This window comes from Leucoraja erinacea, chromosome 4 (assembly GCF_028641065.1).
Source record: "Leucoraja erinacea ecotype New England chromosome 4, Leri_hhj_1, whole genome shotgun sequence".
In the NCBI taxonomy this organism is placed as follows: domain Eukaryota; kingdom Metazoa; phylum Chordata; class Chondrichthyes; order Rajiformes; family Rajidae; genus Leucoraja; species Leucoraja erinaceus.
Window position 1 is genome coordinate 54,716,912 of NC_073380.1, and position 16,213 is coordinate 54,733,124.

The following is a 16,213-nucleotide window of genomic DNA, read 5'->3' on the forward strand; positions in this document are numbered from 1 at the left end:
TACCTTCTGCCGGCTGGGAGCAGAGAAAAGAAGGAATGACCGGGGTGGGACACGTCTTTGATTGTGATTAACAAACCAGTATCTATGAGCTATCAGTGCTAAGCTGGCAGAGCCATGGTGGCGCAGCGGTAGAGTTGCTTCCTTACAGTGCCAGAGACCCTGGTTTAATCCTGACCATACAGAGTTTGTACATTCTCTCTGTGACCAGCGTGAGTTTTCTCCGGGTGCTCCGGTTTTCCCCCACACTCTAAAAAAGTACAAGTTTGTAGGTTAATTGGCTTGGTAAAATTGTAAATTTCCTTATTGTGTTTTTTTTTGTTTTTTTAAAAAATATTTTATTTATTAGAAGTAAGTACAATACAGTGGTACCTTTTTTCAGGTGCCAAATATATGTTGACATGATACATTCTATGTACAAGTTCATTTTTTATTTTTTTTAAAGAAATGAGAGAGAGAAAGATAATAGAGAGTAGAAGAACATGTAGTGTGTGTAAAAAGAGAAAGAGAGAGTGAGGCAGAAAAGTAAGAAAGAAAAAAGATCAAGAGATTAGCAAATAGGAGATAGGAGATGAGTTTCTATATTTTTGACCATCTTTCACCCAGACCTGAAATTTCCCTATTGTGTTGATGGGATAGTGTTAGTGTGTTGCGATCGCTGGTATGCGCGGACTTGGTGGGCCAAAGAGCCTGTTTCCGCACTGTATCGCTAAACTAAATTAACATTGCTGATGCTCTCCACTGTGAATATGCCCAATTAAAGCAGGAAGAAGAAAGAATGACTGTGGTGGGACGTCTTTGATTATGTTGGCCGTTGTTCCAAGGCAGCATGACGTGTAGATGGAGTCAATAGCGGAAATCTGATCTGTGGGATGGACTGGGCTACATCTGTGGCTCAGATTTGTTTAGAGATACAGCAAGGAAACGTGCCCATCGGTCCACTGGTCATCAATTCTCCATGCACTAGTTCTACCCTACACACTAGGAACAATTTACAGAAGCCAATTGACCTCTAAACCTGCACATCTGTGGAGTGTGGGAGGAAACTGGAGCACCCGGGGAAAACCCACGTGGTCACAGGGAGAAAATACAAACGCTGTACAGACAACACCCGTAATCAGGATCGAACCTGGGTCCCTGGTGCAGTAAGGCAGCAACTTTATTGCTGCGCCACAGTGCTGCACGGGGGCATGATCCTATGCTGTATGTACCATGATCAAACCTGGAGATGCAAGAACTAACCGCATAAGTGTGTCGCCAACTCTGTAATCTGCTGTTAGCAATCTGAAATAAGCAATTATAATTTTAGCTGTAAAAAGCAACAATGCAGAGCTATTTTATAAAAGTTTGCATGAACAAGGCAACATTGCAACGCAGTGGTAGAGCGGCTCTACAGCGTCAGAGACCCGGGATCGATCCTGGATGCTGGTGCTGTCTGTACGGAGTTTGTACATTCTCCCTTTGACCATGTGGGTTTTCTCCGGGTGCTCTGGTTTCTTCCCACATCCCAAAGACACGCAGGTTTATAGGTTAATTACTCTCTGTAAATTGTTCCTCGTGTGTGGGATAGAAATAGTGTATGGGGTGATCTTTGGTCGGCACGGCACCGGAGGGCCGAAGGGCCTGATTCTGTGCTGTATCTTTAAAGACATAAAGTGTTGGAGTAACTCAGCGGGTCTTACAGCATCTCTGGAGAACATGGAGAGGTGGCATTTCAGGTCAGAACCCTAACTTGGTTTGTGGTTTAGAAGTGTTATCACACTCTATCGTCAGCAAACATGGGGGGAGAATTTGCACAGATCTGTTTTATAAAATTTGCACCCACAAACTGCACACTTGCCGTTTTCTAAATGTGAGCCTTGACTTGCTGATGCAGTTTTGGACTGTGAGGGGGGGGGGCTTCAGTTGTTGCCACCTGCAACCTATAACCCAGCTACACAAGTTACTGATTCGCTCAATGTTTGTTGGGACAATAATCTGAGTCAGCAGTTTGGAGGTTAGCGATCAGGTGACCTCCCGCCTGCCTGAGCTATAAAGTATTTGCTGGTCCCCACTGCCTCACACTGAGGTGGAGAGAGTGCAGAATGTTCCGTGCGCTGCTGCTAGTTGCGTTGGCTCTCAGTGCTTCCTGCACATCAGTGGTAAGTGGAACAGGGTTGTGCGATTTTAGATTTAAGGGGGATGTTTATTGGCGACTGTACCTGGCATTTGTTGAGGCTGTTCCTTTTCTTTCTCCACGGGTCAAAATATTCAATAATTCAATGATAGTATTGTCACATATGCCTAGGTAACATGAGATTATTATTTTGCATACAGTCCAGTAAAATCATACAGCAGATCTCACTTAAGCAGTACCAAGAGTCAGTACTCAGAGAGTGGTAGCTGTGTGGAATGAGCTTCCAGTGAAGGTTGTGGAGGCAGGTTCGTTTTTATCATTTAAAAATAAATTGGATAGTTATATGGATGGGAAGGGAATGGAGGGTTATGGTCTGAGCGCAGGTATATGGGACTAGGGGAGATTATGTGTTCGGCACGGACTAGAAGGGTCGAGATGGCCTGTTTCCGTGCTGTAATTGTTATATGGTTATATGGTTAAGAGTCATGTTCTTCAGAATTAGGCCATTTGGCCAATCAAGTCTACTCCACTATTCATTCATGGCTGATCTATCTCAACCCCATTCTCCTGTCTTCTCCCAGTTTCTGGCTCACTAACCAGTCAGTGGAAAGGCAATATATGATTACAATCGAGCTGTCCACAGGGTACAGATACATGATAAAGGGAATAAAGTGAATACATTTTAGTGCAAGATAAAGACTGTGAAGTCCAAACAAAGATAGTCCGAGGGTCTCCAATGAGGTAAATGGTAATTCTGGACTGCTCTCTTAATAAAGTGTGTAAATTTATTTGTTGCTCTCCCGTTAGCCACATAGTCACGGCGACCATCATACAAGGTGCCCGGTCCTCATCAAAGTCCTCGATGCATTGAAAGGAACTCCAGCTGCCAACGTTCAAGTTCAAATGCTGAAGCGAAATGAAGACAAGACCTGGGAAACCATCAATACTGGGTGAGTGGAACATCTGCCAGGTCCCAACAAAGACAGCCACCAACATCTGGCTCCGCTAACTCCTCTGTTCGCCTGCCCTCGATTTTGTTCTCCTTTCAGCAACTGAAAGGGCGGCACAGTAGAGCTGCTGCCTCACAGCGCTAGAGACCCGGGTTGAATCCTTACTATGGGTGCTGTCTGTATCTGTGGAATTAATTGCCACAGATGGCTTTGGAGGCCAAGTCAGTGGATATTTTTCAGGCAGAGATTGACAGCTTCTTGGTGATTAAGGGTGTCAGGGATTATGGGGTGAAGGCAGGAGAATGGAGTTGAGCGGGAAAGACAGATCAGCCATGATTGAATAGCAGAGTAGACTTGATTGGACGAATAGCCTAATTCTGCACCTGGATTTTATGAATTTATGAACTTTATGCCGACTGGATAGCTCACAACAAAGAAGTATTTCAATGTACACATGACAATATACTAAACTAAATAACTAAACATCCTTAAGACGTGCGGGTTTGTAGGTTAATTAGCCTCAGTAAAATTGCCCCACTGGGTATGTAGGGTGTGGATGAGAAAGTGGGATAACATAGAACTAATGTGAACAGGTAATGTGATAATTGTTAGTGGACTCAGTGGGTCGAAGGGCCTGTTTCCATTCTGCATTATTCAATGCAGATCAATGTAACTTCCCCACCTCTGCAGCAACGTAAAAGGTGCTTGTTTTCTAACTTTGTGTCATTTAGATGAAAGGTTCCTAGTTCCTAAATTGTCCCTAGTATGTGTAGGATAGTGCTAGTGTGCAGGGATCGCTGGTCGGCACGGACTGTGTGGGCGAAGAGTCTGTTTCCGTGTTGTATCTCGAAAGCTAAACTAAACTACTGGACTATTTGTGAGAAAATTGGCAAGATTGTCCGTAACAATTTCACTGTGCGATTGCACTTTACACACGTGACAATAAAGCACTATTGAAGCATTAGGCAAATAAGGGCAAATAGATCATGCAATGAGCACATCATTGGCAAATAATCCCGACTGCGCTGAATTTTCTTGTAGGGTGACGGGAGGTAATGGAGAGCTGCACAATCTTACCTCTGAGGAGCACCTTGCAGTGGGTCTGTACAAGTTCCACTTTGAGACCGGTGCCTACTGGAGCAATGCCGGACAAGCACACTTCCATGAATGTGCTAACGTAAGTTCTGCTTTATTTACTTATATTTTATTCAATAAAACACTCTTGACTCTCTTGACTTCAACGCAAGAGGAATCTAAGTCCATATACAATACAATACAATACAATTTATTTGTCATTTGAAGCCCATTGAGGTTCAAACGAAATGTTGTTTCTGCAGTCATACACACAAGAAAGAACCAAGACACAACACAATTTACACAAACATCCATCACAGTGAATCTCCTCCTCACTGTGATGGAAGGCAAAGACTTATCCCTCCCCTGCACTCCCCATTCCCCTCCCGATGTCAGAGTCAAAGCCCCCGGCGGGCGATGGCAATTGTCCCGTGGCCATTAACGCCGCGCCGGGTGATGCAAGGCCGCGCTCCGGGTCTTGGTGTTGGAGCCCCCGGCGGGCACTAGCAAAGTCCCGCAGCCATTCCAATCTGCGCCGGGCGGCGATGTCAGGCCCCGCTCCAGGTACTCCTCGACCCCGCAACCCGGGCGGATGAAGTCGCCGTTGCGGAAGCCCTGAAAAGCGGTCTCCCAGCAGGGACCCGCGTGCTCCCGGTGTCACTGTCCACCAGACCTGCGGTTGGAGCTCCGAATCACCGGGGTCGGGCTGCAGCAGCGCGCCACCACCGCTCCACCCGCTCTGAACTCGGCCAGCTCCGCGATGGTGAGTAGGTCCGCAGGCTCCGCGACTGGAGCCCCAGGTCGCTCCTGCTGGAGACCGCTCCACGGTGCTCGGCCCCAACGACAACGGAGTCCCGACAGAGAAAAGGTCGGGTTCTCCGTGCAGGGGTTAGATTTTAAAAGTTTCCCCCCACCCCCCCCCCCCCCCCCCCACATACCCCACACACATACACAAAAACAAAAAAATAAAATAAAAAAAACTACATTCAAAAGAGACAAAAATAATAAAAAGGCAGACGGACTGCAGAGGCCGCTGCGACGTGAGACGTGCCGCCCACCAGGGAGTTTTCCTGAAAGTGGCAACACGAGTAGATGAGTGGTAAAGAAGGCGTATGGTACACTTGCGAATGAAGTTGGACTTGGAGTTTAGAGGGACAGCAGGGAAACATAGAAACATAGAAATTAGGTGCAGGAGTAGGCCATTCGGCTGCTTCGAGCCTGCACCGCCATTCAATATGATCATGGCTGATCATCCAACTCAGTATCCCGTACCTGCCTTCTCTCCATACCCCCTGATCCCCTTAGCCACAAGGGCCACATCTAACTCCCTCTTAAATATAGCCAATGAACTGGCCTCAACTACCCTCTGTGGCAGAGAGTTCCAGAGATTCACCACTCTCTGTGTGAAAAAAGTTTTCTCATCTCGGTTTTTAAAGGATTTCCCCCTTATCCTTAAGAAACAGGCCCTTGGGCCCACCAAGTCCTCACCAACCAGCAATACCTGTACACAGCGCTATCCTACACATTAGGGACAATTTAACAATGTTACCAAAGCCAATGGAATATGGGAGGATATGGGAGCACCCAGAGAAAACGGTCACAGGGAGAACATACAAACTCTGTGTTTGATCCTGACCACAGGCGCTGGTGTGAGTGGAGTGTGTACGTTCTCTATATGACCATGTAGGATTTCCTCCAGGTGCTCCAGTTTCATCCTACATCCCAAAGGTGGCTTTGTAGGTTAATTTGCTTCTGTAAAATTACCCCTGATGTGGGGGATAACATAGATCTAGTGCAAACAAGTGATCGATGGTTAGCGTGGACTACATGGTGTGAAGTGCCTGTTTCCCTGCTGTATCTCTAAACTAAAACTTTTTACACCAAATTTGCTGGATAACTGGGTGAAAATATGTGCCAAAGGATATTTTCTATTTTTTGATGGTGGGTGTACTCATCGGTGGGCTAAAGGGCCTGTTTCCATGCAGTATCTCGAAAACTAAAAGATAAATCTAGTCAAGCAATAGAATGAATCCACCAATAGTAGGTGGGAGTCCAGGTGAGGCACAGGGGAGGGAAGAGGGGGAAAGAAGGGGAGGGGGGCGGTTAGTTAGATGTTACCTAAAATTGGAGAATTCGATGTTCATACCTTCGGAATATGGGGTACTAACCAGCATCTGTAGTTCTTTGTTTCAACATTCCTCTCTCCCAAGGGCAGCATAGCAGCAGAGTTTGCTGCTTTACAGCATCAGAGATCCGGATTCAATCCTGACCATAGGTGCCTTCTGTATGAAGTTTGTACGTTCTCCCTGTGACCACGTGGGTTCTCCGATTTCCTGCCACATCCAAAAAGACCAGTGGGTTACTTGGCTTCTGTAAATTGTCCCTGGAGTGTAGAACTCGTGGACAGTGTGATTGATGGTCAGCCTGGACCTGATGGGCCGAAGGGACTGTTTTCATGCTGTATCTCACTTTTAACAAAATGCTACCACCAATCACTGCAAGTTGGGAGGTCATGTTGCAGGTCTACAAGGCACGGGTGAAGCCGCATTTATAGTATTGTGTTCAGTTCTGGCCACCAGGAATGAAGTATTAACCAGCATCTGCAGTTCTTTGTCTCTACATTCTGCATTTGACGCAGGGACTATCACTACGTCAAGAAGCATTTAGGCAGGTACATGGATAGGATAGGTTTGGAGGGATATGCGCCAAACACAGGCAAATGGGACTAGTGTACATAGGACATGTTGGTCTGCATGGGCATGTTGGGCTGAAGGGCCTGTTCCATTCTTTATGACTATGAATACTCTTTTCCGCCAGACTTGACATGGCTTGGGGCTAATGCCAAGTAGGTCTCAAGTACAAATTGATTTGTATTGGGGCAGAGTTGGATGGAATTTTACTCGTATGTATCATTATGAATGTTTCACCTTATACAACCTTGCTTCCCCTACTACGCAATGATTGACATGCTGCCAATGTAGAACTAGTGGCAAAAGCATAAGACATTCCATTGGGACACACAGTACTCTTGCCAAATCTGCTTACCGATTAACCACACATCAAACAATTCTTTGAATACATGGTTTATGTATTACCAAATCTTCGAGGGCAGCACAGTGGCCCAGCTGGCAGAGCTGCTGCCTCAAGCACCAGAGACCCAGGTTTGATCCTCACCTCAGGTGCTGTCTGCTTGTGGAGTTTATACATTTACCCACAACCCAAAGGCTTGTAAGGAGTTTCTAAATAAAAAACGGTGGCCTCACTCTGGTAATGGAGAAGGCCCAGGACAGAAGGGTCAGTGTAGGAATTGGAAGAAGAGTTAAACTGGTTAGCACGCAAGAAGTCCAGCAGGTTTTTGCGGACCGAGCGCAGGTGCTCAGCAAAATGGTTGCCTAGTCTAAGCCGATGTAAGGGAGATCACATCAGGAACACCGAACGGAGTAGACGAGGTGAGAGGAGGTGCACATGAACCACTCACCTGGAAGAACTGCTGGTGTCTCTGGATGGATGTGGAAGATGGGATAGGACAGATTACATCTCTTGTGGTTGCTGGGGAAATTACCTGGGGAGGGAAGGGATAAGTGAACCCAAGGTAAACCCAAGGGAAAATAATTGTTCGGCACGGACTTGTAGGGCCGAGATGGCCTGTTTCCGTGCTGTAATTGTTATATGGTTATATGGTAAGGTGTTGTGGAGGGAGTGGTCTCTGTGGTCACATTTTAAGTCAATGTTCTACCCTTGCAGTAGCTCAGACTTTCTTCTTCTCGTTCCAGGTGGTTTTCCGTGTGGCTAGTTTGACTAGTAACCATTACACTATTGCTGTCCTCCTGAGCCCCTACTCTTACTCCACCACGGGAATCATCATGAACCCTCATGCGACTTAACACCTCGTGAAAACCTGCACACCCTCCACCTCAGCAACTCGCCTGGAGACAGTTCACAAATTAACAAAGGTCAACATTATTGATGTTTCATTATCAACTCTTCCCCAGCCAACAATGGACAATTGTGGGCTCCACCTTTCCTGATTGATTGATGCAGGCTCTGCTTTGTTCTGTACCTTCCCATCCCCTCCCTTATTCTCAGTCTGCTGAAGGGTCTCGACCCAAAACATCAGCGATTCCTTTTCTCCAGAGATACTGCCTGACCCACTAAGTTACACAAGCTTTTTAAGTCTACTGTGTCTATCAACATTATTGATTTGTGTAAGCAATATTAAGTTTTGGCTTGAATTTTAATTACTGTAACTGACCACAAACTAATTAAAAGCACTACTTCCTAACTTAAAATAATGATAATATATTTTATTATCATTGCACATAAGTGCAACGAGATTTGTGTATGTAGCTTCCATCCGATGTCATAACTTAAATAACTAATAAAATTTAGATTTAGATACCCCGAGAACATGGTTTGTAAAAAGAACATTAAAACAGTAAAACAGTCAAAACAGACTAAAGTGCAGATGTGTCTGTGCGACGTGACCATCCGAGGGAGAGTCCATGGGGGCACTCAGCAGGGCCGGTTCAGAGCCACTATAGCTCTGGGAATGAAGCTGTTCCTGAGTCTGGAGGTGCGGGTGTAGAAGGCCTTGTAACGTCTGCCGGAAGGAACTAGTTCGAACAGTCCATTACAAGGGTGTGAGGAGTCTTTATGGATGCTGACGGCCTTCCTGAGGCACCGTGTATGGTAGATGCCCTCCAAGGCTGGTAGCTGTGTCCCAATAATCTTCTGCGCTCTGTGGACGACGCGCTGAAGAGCTCTCCTCTCCGCCTCTGTGCAGCTGAGATACCACACAGAGATGCCATACGTTAGTATGCTCTCTGTCGTGCAGCGGTAGAAGGTTGTCAGCAGCTGTTGGGGCAGACCAGTCCTTTTTGTTAAAGGATTATGGCCCCTGATTAGTAATCTTTTGTACCTCTCACAAGACTGGATGCTTTACTCTTCAGCTTGGATTATTCTTTAGACATTTGTATGGAAGGAATAAAATATAATTATTAACATTTTGCACAGAACTGAACAGCACAGGAACGCCCACAATGTTTTGGCCAAACATGATGCCAAGTTTACTGATCACATCTGCCTGTACATGATCCATATCCCTCTATTCCTTGCACTTCCATGTGCCTATCTGAAAGCCACTTAAAAGCCACTATCGTATCTGCCTCCACCACCACCCCTGGCAATATATTCCAGGTCCCCACCACCCTATGTAAAAAGACTTGCTCCTCACATCTCCATTACACTTTCCCCTTCTCACCTTACAGCTAATGCCCTCTAGAGTTGGACATTTCCATCCTGGGAAAAAGTTTCTGACTGCCTATCCTATCTATTCTTCATAACTTTACAGTGTTCTTGTCCCTTAAAGGTATAGATTTTCATTTTGAACCTGCCATGTTATTATGAGCAGATTTGCTCATTGACCAGAGTTGCCATGGTACAAATCTGGAATTTGGTACTAGCCTGCCCAACCTCTCCCTATAATTCAGTCCCTCGAGTCCTGGCAACATCCTCGTAAATTTTCACAGCACTCTTTACAGCTTAATGACATCCTTCTTATAGCAGGGTGACCAAAACTGAACACAGTTCTCCAAGTGCGGCTTCACCACCGTCTTGTGCAATTGTAACATAGCGTCCCAGTTTCCAGTAAAATTGTAGAAATGTGCATAAACTTGAGAAACTCACAATTTGATGAGTGGCTGGTATTGTTTATTTTCATAAAATAATACAAAATATACAAATATTACTAGAAACACTGCAAGACAGACTTCAAAGTAATGCGTTAGCTAACTAAGCAATGTACAGATCAGCATGCCTTTTCTTCTTCCTGGAGCATGCTATCATCAGTTTTTGCCTACAAATTGACTTCATACAGTACTCTGAACGTAAATGTGATTTACAGTAACTGACACTAACATGTATTGTTATATGATTAGTAACATGGGAATTTGAACGGAAAACAAATTTCTGCCACTATTATAGGCTTATTACAGTTTCCAAATGAAGTTTCCACCCTTCCAATTTAAGATGGATACATAGACATTTAATATATATATTCTAAATATATTAGAGGTAATGTATAGATAAAAGTTAAAGTGCACAATTCTTTCAGTTAATGTTGAAAATGAAAGCAGAAACAGAAGGCACCAAAATGATTAATCTACATCACTGCAAAGTTCTACAGCATTAGAATACATCAGAAAATCTCGTTTTTTTGAACAGACCAGAGTAGATTATAGTAGGTTAACTCTTCAGATCACCTGGCCTGCCTTTTGGAGAATTAACGACGTGTGCAATTAGTCAGTAAGTGCCATTTCAAATCTAAACAAGGCAGCAAATGCACTCGTTTCCACATACCTGGTTTAACTATTATTAATTGGTGGTTTCATAGGACTGGACATTGCAGTTGGCAAGTGGTTTGAGAATTCAGTTCTTGTTTTAAGAATTGGTTGTTTGATGTATTGTCATGGTTCTTATTCAGAAGCATAAACCACTGCAGTAATCTTCATTTTACTCACCAGTCAAAAGATTAATCAAGCAAATTTAATATGAGCCTCTGGTACTGTTCTGCTCCAAAGGAGAGAACGTTGTTTGAAACAATATGCCGCTGGTTATTTCTCTTTATTGTGGGGAATCCAATATTTCAAATATCTGGGAAACTTGTCATACAACGAGCAACAGATTTGCTAACATCCCAATGAACTTAGTATAATGGCTGGGAAGAGAAAAATCTGTAGAATAAGATCACTTATCAATGAAATGTTATGCTTTGTTATTTCCTCCAGCAGCAAACTCCCATTGCAGTATCTCTCCTCTGGAAGGAATAAAGTTTGCAAAAGCTTACCTGGTCATATAGTGTCACTGCAAAATATGTTGCATAGAAATATTCTACAGAATCTCAGGTAGTCTGATTATTAGTGGGGTTAATCCATAACTGTATCAACCATTCTATATCTCATGTTTAATCTCTAATTGCAACACTACTAGCCTCTGGCTACAAGTCTAGAGGTGTAACCATATATGACTACACCCTTAAATGACTTAAAGGGCATTTGAGAGGAGAGAGTGGAAGAAGGAAACAGAGGGTACAGATTACAAACCAAGAGATCGTTGGAAATTAAATTCAAAAGTGTTGGAATAGCTGCTGGAATCTCAAACATTGACAAAGCGAGAAATTCACAGTCATAATAAGCATAACATTAATGCATTTCGTTTGCCCAAATATTTCTTCTAGATCCCACTTTTCTGAGTTTGCACTAAGAGCAGGCTTCATGGGTTCACCAAAGCTTTTCTGTTCAGTATTTGCTTAAGGTAACTAGTTTGGAAAATGTTCAGCAAGCAGTCTGACCCGAGTCAGAACCAGTCACTAGTAACCAGTAGCTTGGTTACTTGGTATGTTCAATGCTGAAACCACAGGAGCTTTTCTTTCCCTTGCAAGACGCCTATGTTCTGATCTGTTGAAGCATCCAAACCGAGAGGGCATTTCCTTGTTTCATTTGAAACCATCCGTGCTTCCCCCTCCCCCTCCCCCCACTGCCCTACGATACGTTCAAAGCTTTCTTCAATCTAATTTATACAAAACTATCTCCCTCTACTGCTTCCGATAAAACATTTTGAGCCTATTTGGTACTTCAAAGTCTTTTAGAAATAACGCACACAGTTGCCAGACGTACAAGCCTTAAGCTCCGAATGATTAAAAACAAACAATTGTGGTTAGTGCCAATTATGAAAAACTACAGAGAAAAGATCTGCAAATGTACATCAATGAAAATAAACATTACCAGCTTGTCCACAATTAAAGAACCGCCACAGTCCACAAATGAGTTATGGAAAACCGTCCTTGGGCTAATCAATGAAACAGCCGATTTTGAACAAAACTAAATCAGAAAACAGGTTAGTTGCTCTCTTTGAAGAGCAAGAAAACGCTGCCCTTTGCTTGGTGGCGCAGTCTAGAAATGACATCAACATCCCATCAGATTAAAATCAAAATAACAGCAGATCATTAAAGACCGTCAACAAATCTCAACTTAAAAATCAAAGGAATGGAGCATTATCCAAAACCAATTTGCACAGAATCACTCTGGCATTTCAGTAGTACCTGTACTGGCATACTATATTATATATAACATATTATTATATATAAAATATGTGTGTATGTTTGTGTATATATATGCCTGTGTATATTACACATTATACATATACACATACTTACATATACACACACACACACACAAATAAATACACACATAATGGTCCAACGGAATACATTTTAAAAAACTTGTACCTAGATACTGACTCCATTCTTTTATAACTGTCGGCGTACACTTACATTTTACAATACATCCGTTGCAAGATGGGATCTGCATTGCAAATGGCAACTCAAGCGTTGCGAATTTACAAATGTAAATGCGAGTGGTGAAACAAGCAGGCATTCTGCGGGGTAATGGAGGTCTTGTGAGTTATAGGGTTTACTCGGGCAAATGAGAACACCAGTGGTTTCAGAAGAATTGCTGAAATCAGCACGCATACGCACACACAATACCCTACAAATATGCCATTTTAGTTTAGCTGCTAGTTTACTTTCATCCAAGGACGGGATGGGGGGGAACGTACCTCTCAGCTTCTTTTTTGCAAGCACGTCATTGGGGGAGCACCACCCCATATTGAAAATAATCTTAAAGCTAAATTAATCTTACTTTCAAAAGTATTTTCCAAATCATAACTAGGTTATGTGACTGAGTGATTAGATAACCTTACTGTAACCAGGTGTAGTTATAGCTACCAGAGACCAGACCATTGGAATTCTTTCCATTATAGTGTGGAAAGTGAATGTGTCATCTGAGACTATGTACATTTTGTTCTTACATGCCAAGTTACATACATACATATATTTATAAACTTCCTTTTTAAAAGGAACATCACAAATGCATTAGTTCCATAGTATAAAAAAGAGCGGCAAAGTGCACAATTTTACAGTATATTTACAAATCCATAGCATTATTTTAAGTGAACCATAAGCCTTCATTTTAGCTAAAAATTACAATATGTTATGTGCTACCTACAAATGTGAATTCTAGCGGTTTTTGTACAGGAGCAGCTGATCATGACGAGAAAGCTAATAAAACGACTTAAGGAGAGCAGCCTGGCTGGAAGCCCCTCGACTTCAGAGTGACGATGCGCTCTCTCGTTCTCACACAATGCTCGATGAACTCATTGGCAAAGCTATTGCACGCACATGCAGATAACAATCAGCTGTTCGAATTTCAGGACTCAAGCCGTCATTGAGACATCCACATCCAAGGTGCCTTGGCAGTTTCTCAAGACCCATAAGCCTTTCACTGAAGCGCCAGAACTAAAAATAAAATCCATAATAGTCCAAGATACAGCTGTTAAAATTCAAGGTAGTCCCATCCTCTTTAATCATCGGCCACAGGTGCCAAATCTGGCGTAAGATTCACAGTTATGTTTTTGTACAAAAAGTGCAGGGTTATATTTGGAGTGTACTTCAAGTTGTTCAACCCATCCAGAGGTTGACGTTCTTTAGAATACCTCAACAATTTATATCTGTAGGAGATAAGAAACATGAAAATGAATAAAAGGGCAGTGAAGTAAACCAGAGGCGGTCAATAAATCAGATGACAGCACAGGAAGCCCGGAAAGTTATTGCCAGTATTCTGAAGGAACTTTCAAATTAATTCTGCTCTTTCTTCAAAGAGCTTCAAATTTTGTTTTCCAATTTTATTGGTGCTGCTGAAACTACTTCCACTTTTCATAGTCAAGAGATTCAATTGTCATATATACTGACAACAGAACAATAACATTCTTACTTACAGCTGCATGACAGGCCTGTAAATATACAATACACATATATAACAAAGAAAATAAATCAACAAATTAAAAAGCTCACTCCCACTGTCCTCCCTATGTTCCAGATCAAAACTCACTGAGCCGTAATGTCACCTGTGACCATGTCATGACATCCTCCTTAACCAATAATGCAACATCCCCTCCTCTTTTACCATCATCTCTGTCTTGTCTGAAGCATGTACCCTGGAACATTAAGCTGCCAGCCCTGCCCCTCTCTTAACCAGGTTTCTGTAATGGCTATGAGTGCAGTTACATAGTTCTTTGAAGGTGACGTCTCAGGTAGATGGGATGGTCAAAATGGCTTTAGGCAAAGGCTTTCATCGATCAAAGTATTAGGAGGTCATGTTGCAGTTATAGAAGACATTGGAGAGGCCACAGATAATTGTGTCTAGTTCTAGGCACCATGTTATTGGAAAGATGTTGTCATGCTGGAAAGGGTTGAGAAGATTTACAAGGATGTTGCCAGGACTTGAAGTGTCTGAGCTGTAGGGAGAGGTTGAGTAAGCTGGGACATTTCCTGGAGCACAGGTGAAAAAGGGATGATGTTTTGGATGTGTATAAAATCCATGAGTGGAATTGATCAGGTCTCTTGCCTAGAGTGGGAGGATCAAGAACCAGAGGGAGGACATAGGTTTAGGGTGAAGGCCGAAAGATTTGATCAGAATCTGAGGGGTATCTTTTTCATGCAAAGCATTATCCCACTTTCTCATCCACTCCCTACACACTAGGGGCAATTTTACAGTCAATTCATCAACCAACCAGCACGTCTTTGGAGTGCGGGAGGAAACCGGAGCAGTCAGAGGAAACGCATGCAGTCACATTGAGAACATGCAAATTCCACATAGTACCTGAGGTCAGGATCAAACCCAGATCTCTGGTAATGTGAAGCAGCAGATCTAGAGCTGCGTCAATGTGCCACTCCCAAGTTAAAGGGGCATTTTCTAATCGCAAAGTTACATGTAAAATGTGAAATTTCCCTCAAGCTGAATACTTGCCTGCCTAAAAATTGTACCTCCCCTCGATGGTGGTGGGGTATAGATTTGTACTTTCCCAGATCTCCTTCTGGTCTTGTCACATTGTACCCTGCATAAAGAACTCTGCAAGATGAAGAAAAGGAATCAATAAATTAACCGACCTCAAGAAGATGCTCATGGTGCATTTCTTGAATTTAACAGCAAGAGAATTGCAGCTTTTTTTAAAAAAAAAAAGTGATCAATACAAAAAGTGAAGTAAAGTTTGTAACGGCATAACAATTTTCAACAATTACCTTTTTTTTTAAATGTATCAATTTAATCAAAAAAATACAGCAGGCATCAATTTCTGTTCCTCTAATGAAACTAGAATATGTTCAGAGGGAATTGCGTGGTTACGTTGCTGGACTTGTAACCAGTGCACCGGATATTAAATCTCACCATGTCAGCTGGGGAAGTTAATTTAATTAAATAAAATCTATACTTCTAAATTGGCTACTGCCGATAACACTGACCATTGTTGAAAGCAATCCTTTCATATATGATCCAGGGCAATCTTTCATATTATTTAGGGGAATATATAGGCGAGGTCCCATCCTATTGCAGATTCTGATAATGAACCTTTCAGTAATGCAAATGGAAGTCATTAAAAAAAGACACAAATGCTGGAATAACTCAGACCGTATCTAAAGAAGGGTCCAGACCCAAATCGTCACCTATCCATGTTCTCCAAAGATGCTGCCTGACCCACTGTGTTACTACAGCATTTTTTAGTTTTTCTTTCGTAAACCAACATATGCAGTTCCTTGTTATTAAAAAGCTCTCTTCACCGGTTCAAGCATTCAGTTTTAGTTTAGTTTAGAGATACAGCGCGGAAAGAGGCTCTTTGGCCCAACAAATCCGAGCCGACCAGCAATCCCCACACACTTACACTATCCTACACACACACACACACTAGGGACAATTTACAATTATACCAAGTCAATTAACCTACAAACCTGTACGTCTTTGGAGAGAAGCCATTACAGACCAGTGAAACCGGAGAAAAGCCATGCAGGTTATGGGGAGAACATACAAACTACATACAGGCAAGCACTCGTAGTCAGGATTGAACCCGAGTCTCTGGCGCTGTAATGTAGCAACCCTACCATTGTGCCATTGTGCACCACCATGTAAATAGCACCAAGAGTCAGCGCACTCCACTCTTCAGTTACCATGTACGTCCACAAATACTTGAA

General features: G+C 43.0%; 2 protein-coding genes across 3 annotated transcripts in view; one reads left to right on the forward strand and one right to left on the reverse strand.

Moving 5' to 3' along the window:
- The first annotated feature begins 2,003 nt into the window (after nucleotides 1–2,003).
- Nucleotides 2,004–8,587, forward strand: ttr (transthyretin (prealbumin, amyloidosis type I)). Its single transcript, XM_055634310.1, has 4 exons — nucleotides 2,004–2,138; nucleotides 2,921–3,063; nucleotides 4,105–4,240; nucleotides 7,911–8,587. The coding sequence occupies exons 1-4, from the start codon at nucleotides 2,082–2,084 to the stop codon at nucleotides 8,019–8,021; spliced, it is 447 nt and encodes a 148-aa protein (XP_055490285.1). The 5' UTR covers nucleotides 2,004–2,081; the 3' UTR covers nucleotides 8,022–8,587.
- Nucleotides 8,588–9,840: 1,253 nt separating this feature from the next.
- The window catches only part of b4galt6 (UDP-Gal:betaGlcNAc beta 1,4- galactosyltransferase, polypeptide 6), a 79,128-nt gene continuing 72,755 nt past the window's right edge, over nucleotides 9,841–16,213 (reverse strand). For both annotated transcript variants that reach the window (XM_055634308.1, XM_055634309.1), the window contains exons 8-9: nucleotides 15,000–15,101; nucleotides 9,841–13,701 (exon numbers count right to left, since the gene is read on the reverse strand). In XM_055634308.1, the coding sequence (XP_055490283.1) occupies nucleotides 13,554–13,701; nucleotides 15,000–15,101 (250 nt within the window). In that variant the 3' untranslated portion in view covers nucleotides 9,841–13,553. The remainder of the gene's footprint in view (nucleotides 13,702–14,999; nucleotides 15,102–16,213) is intronic.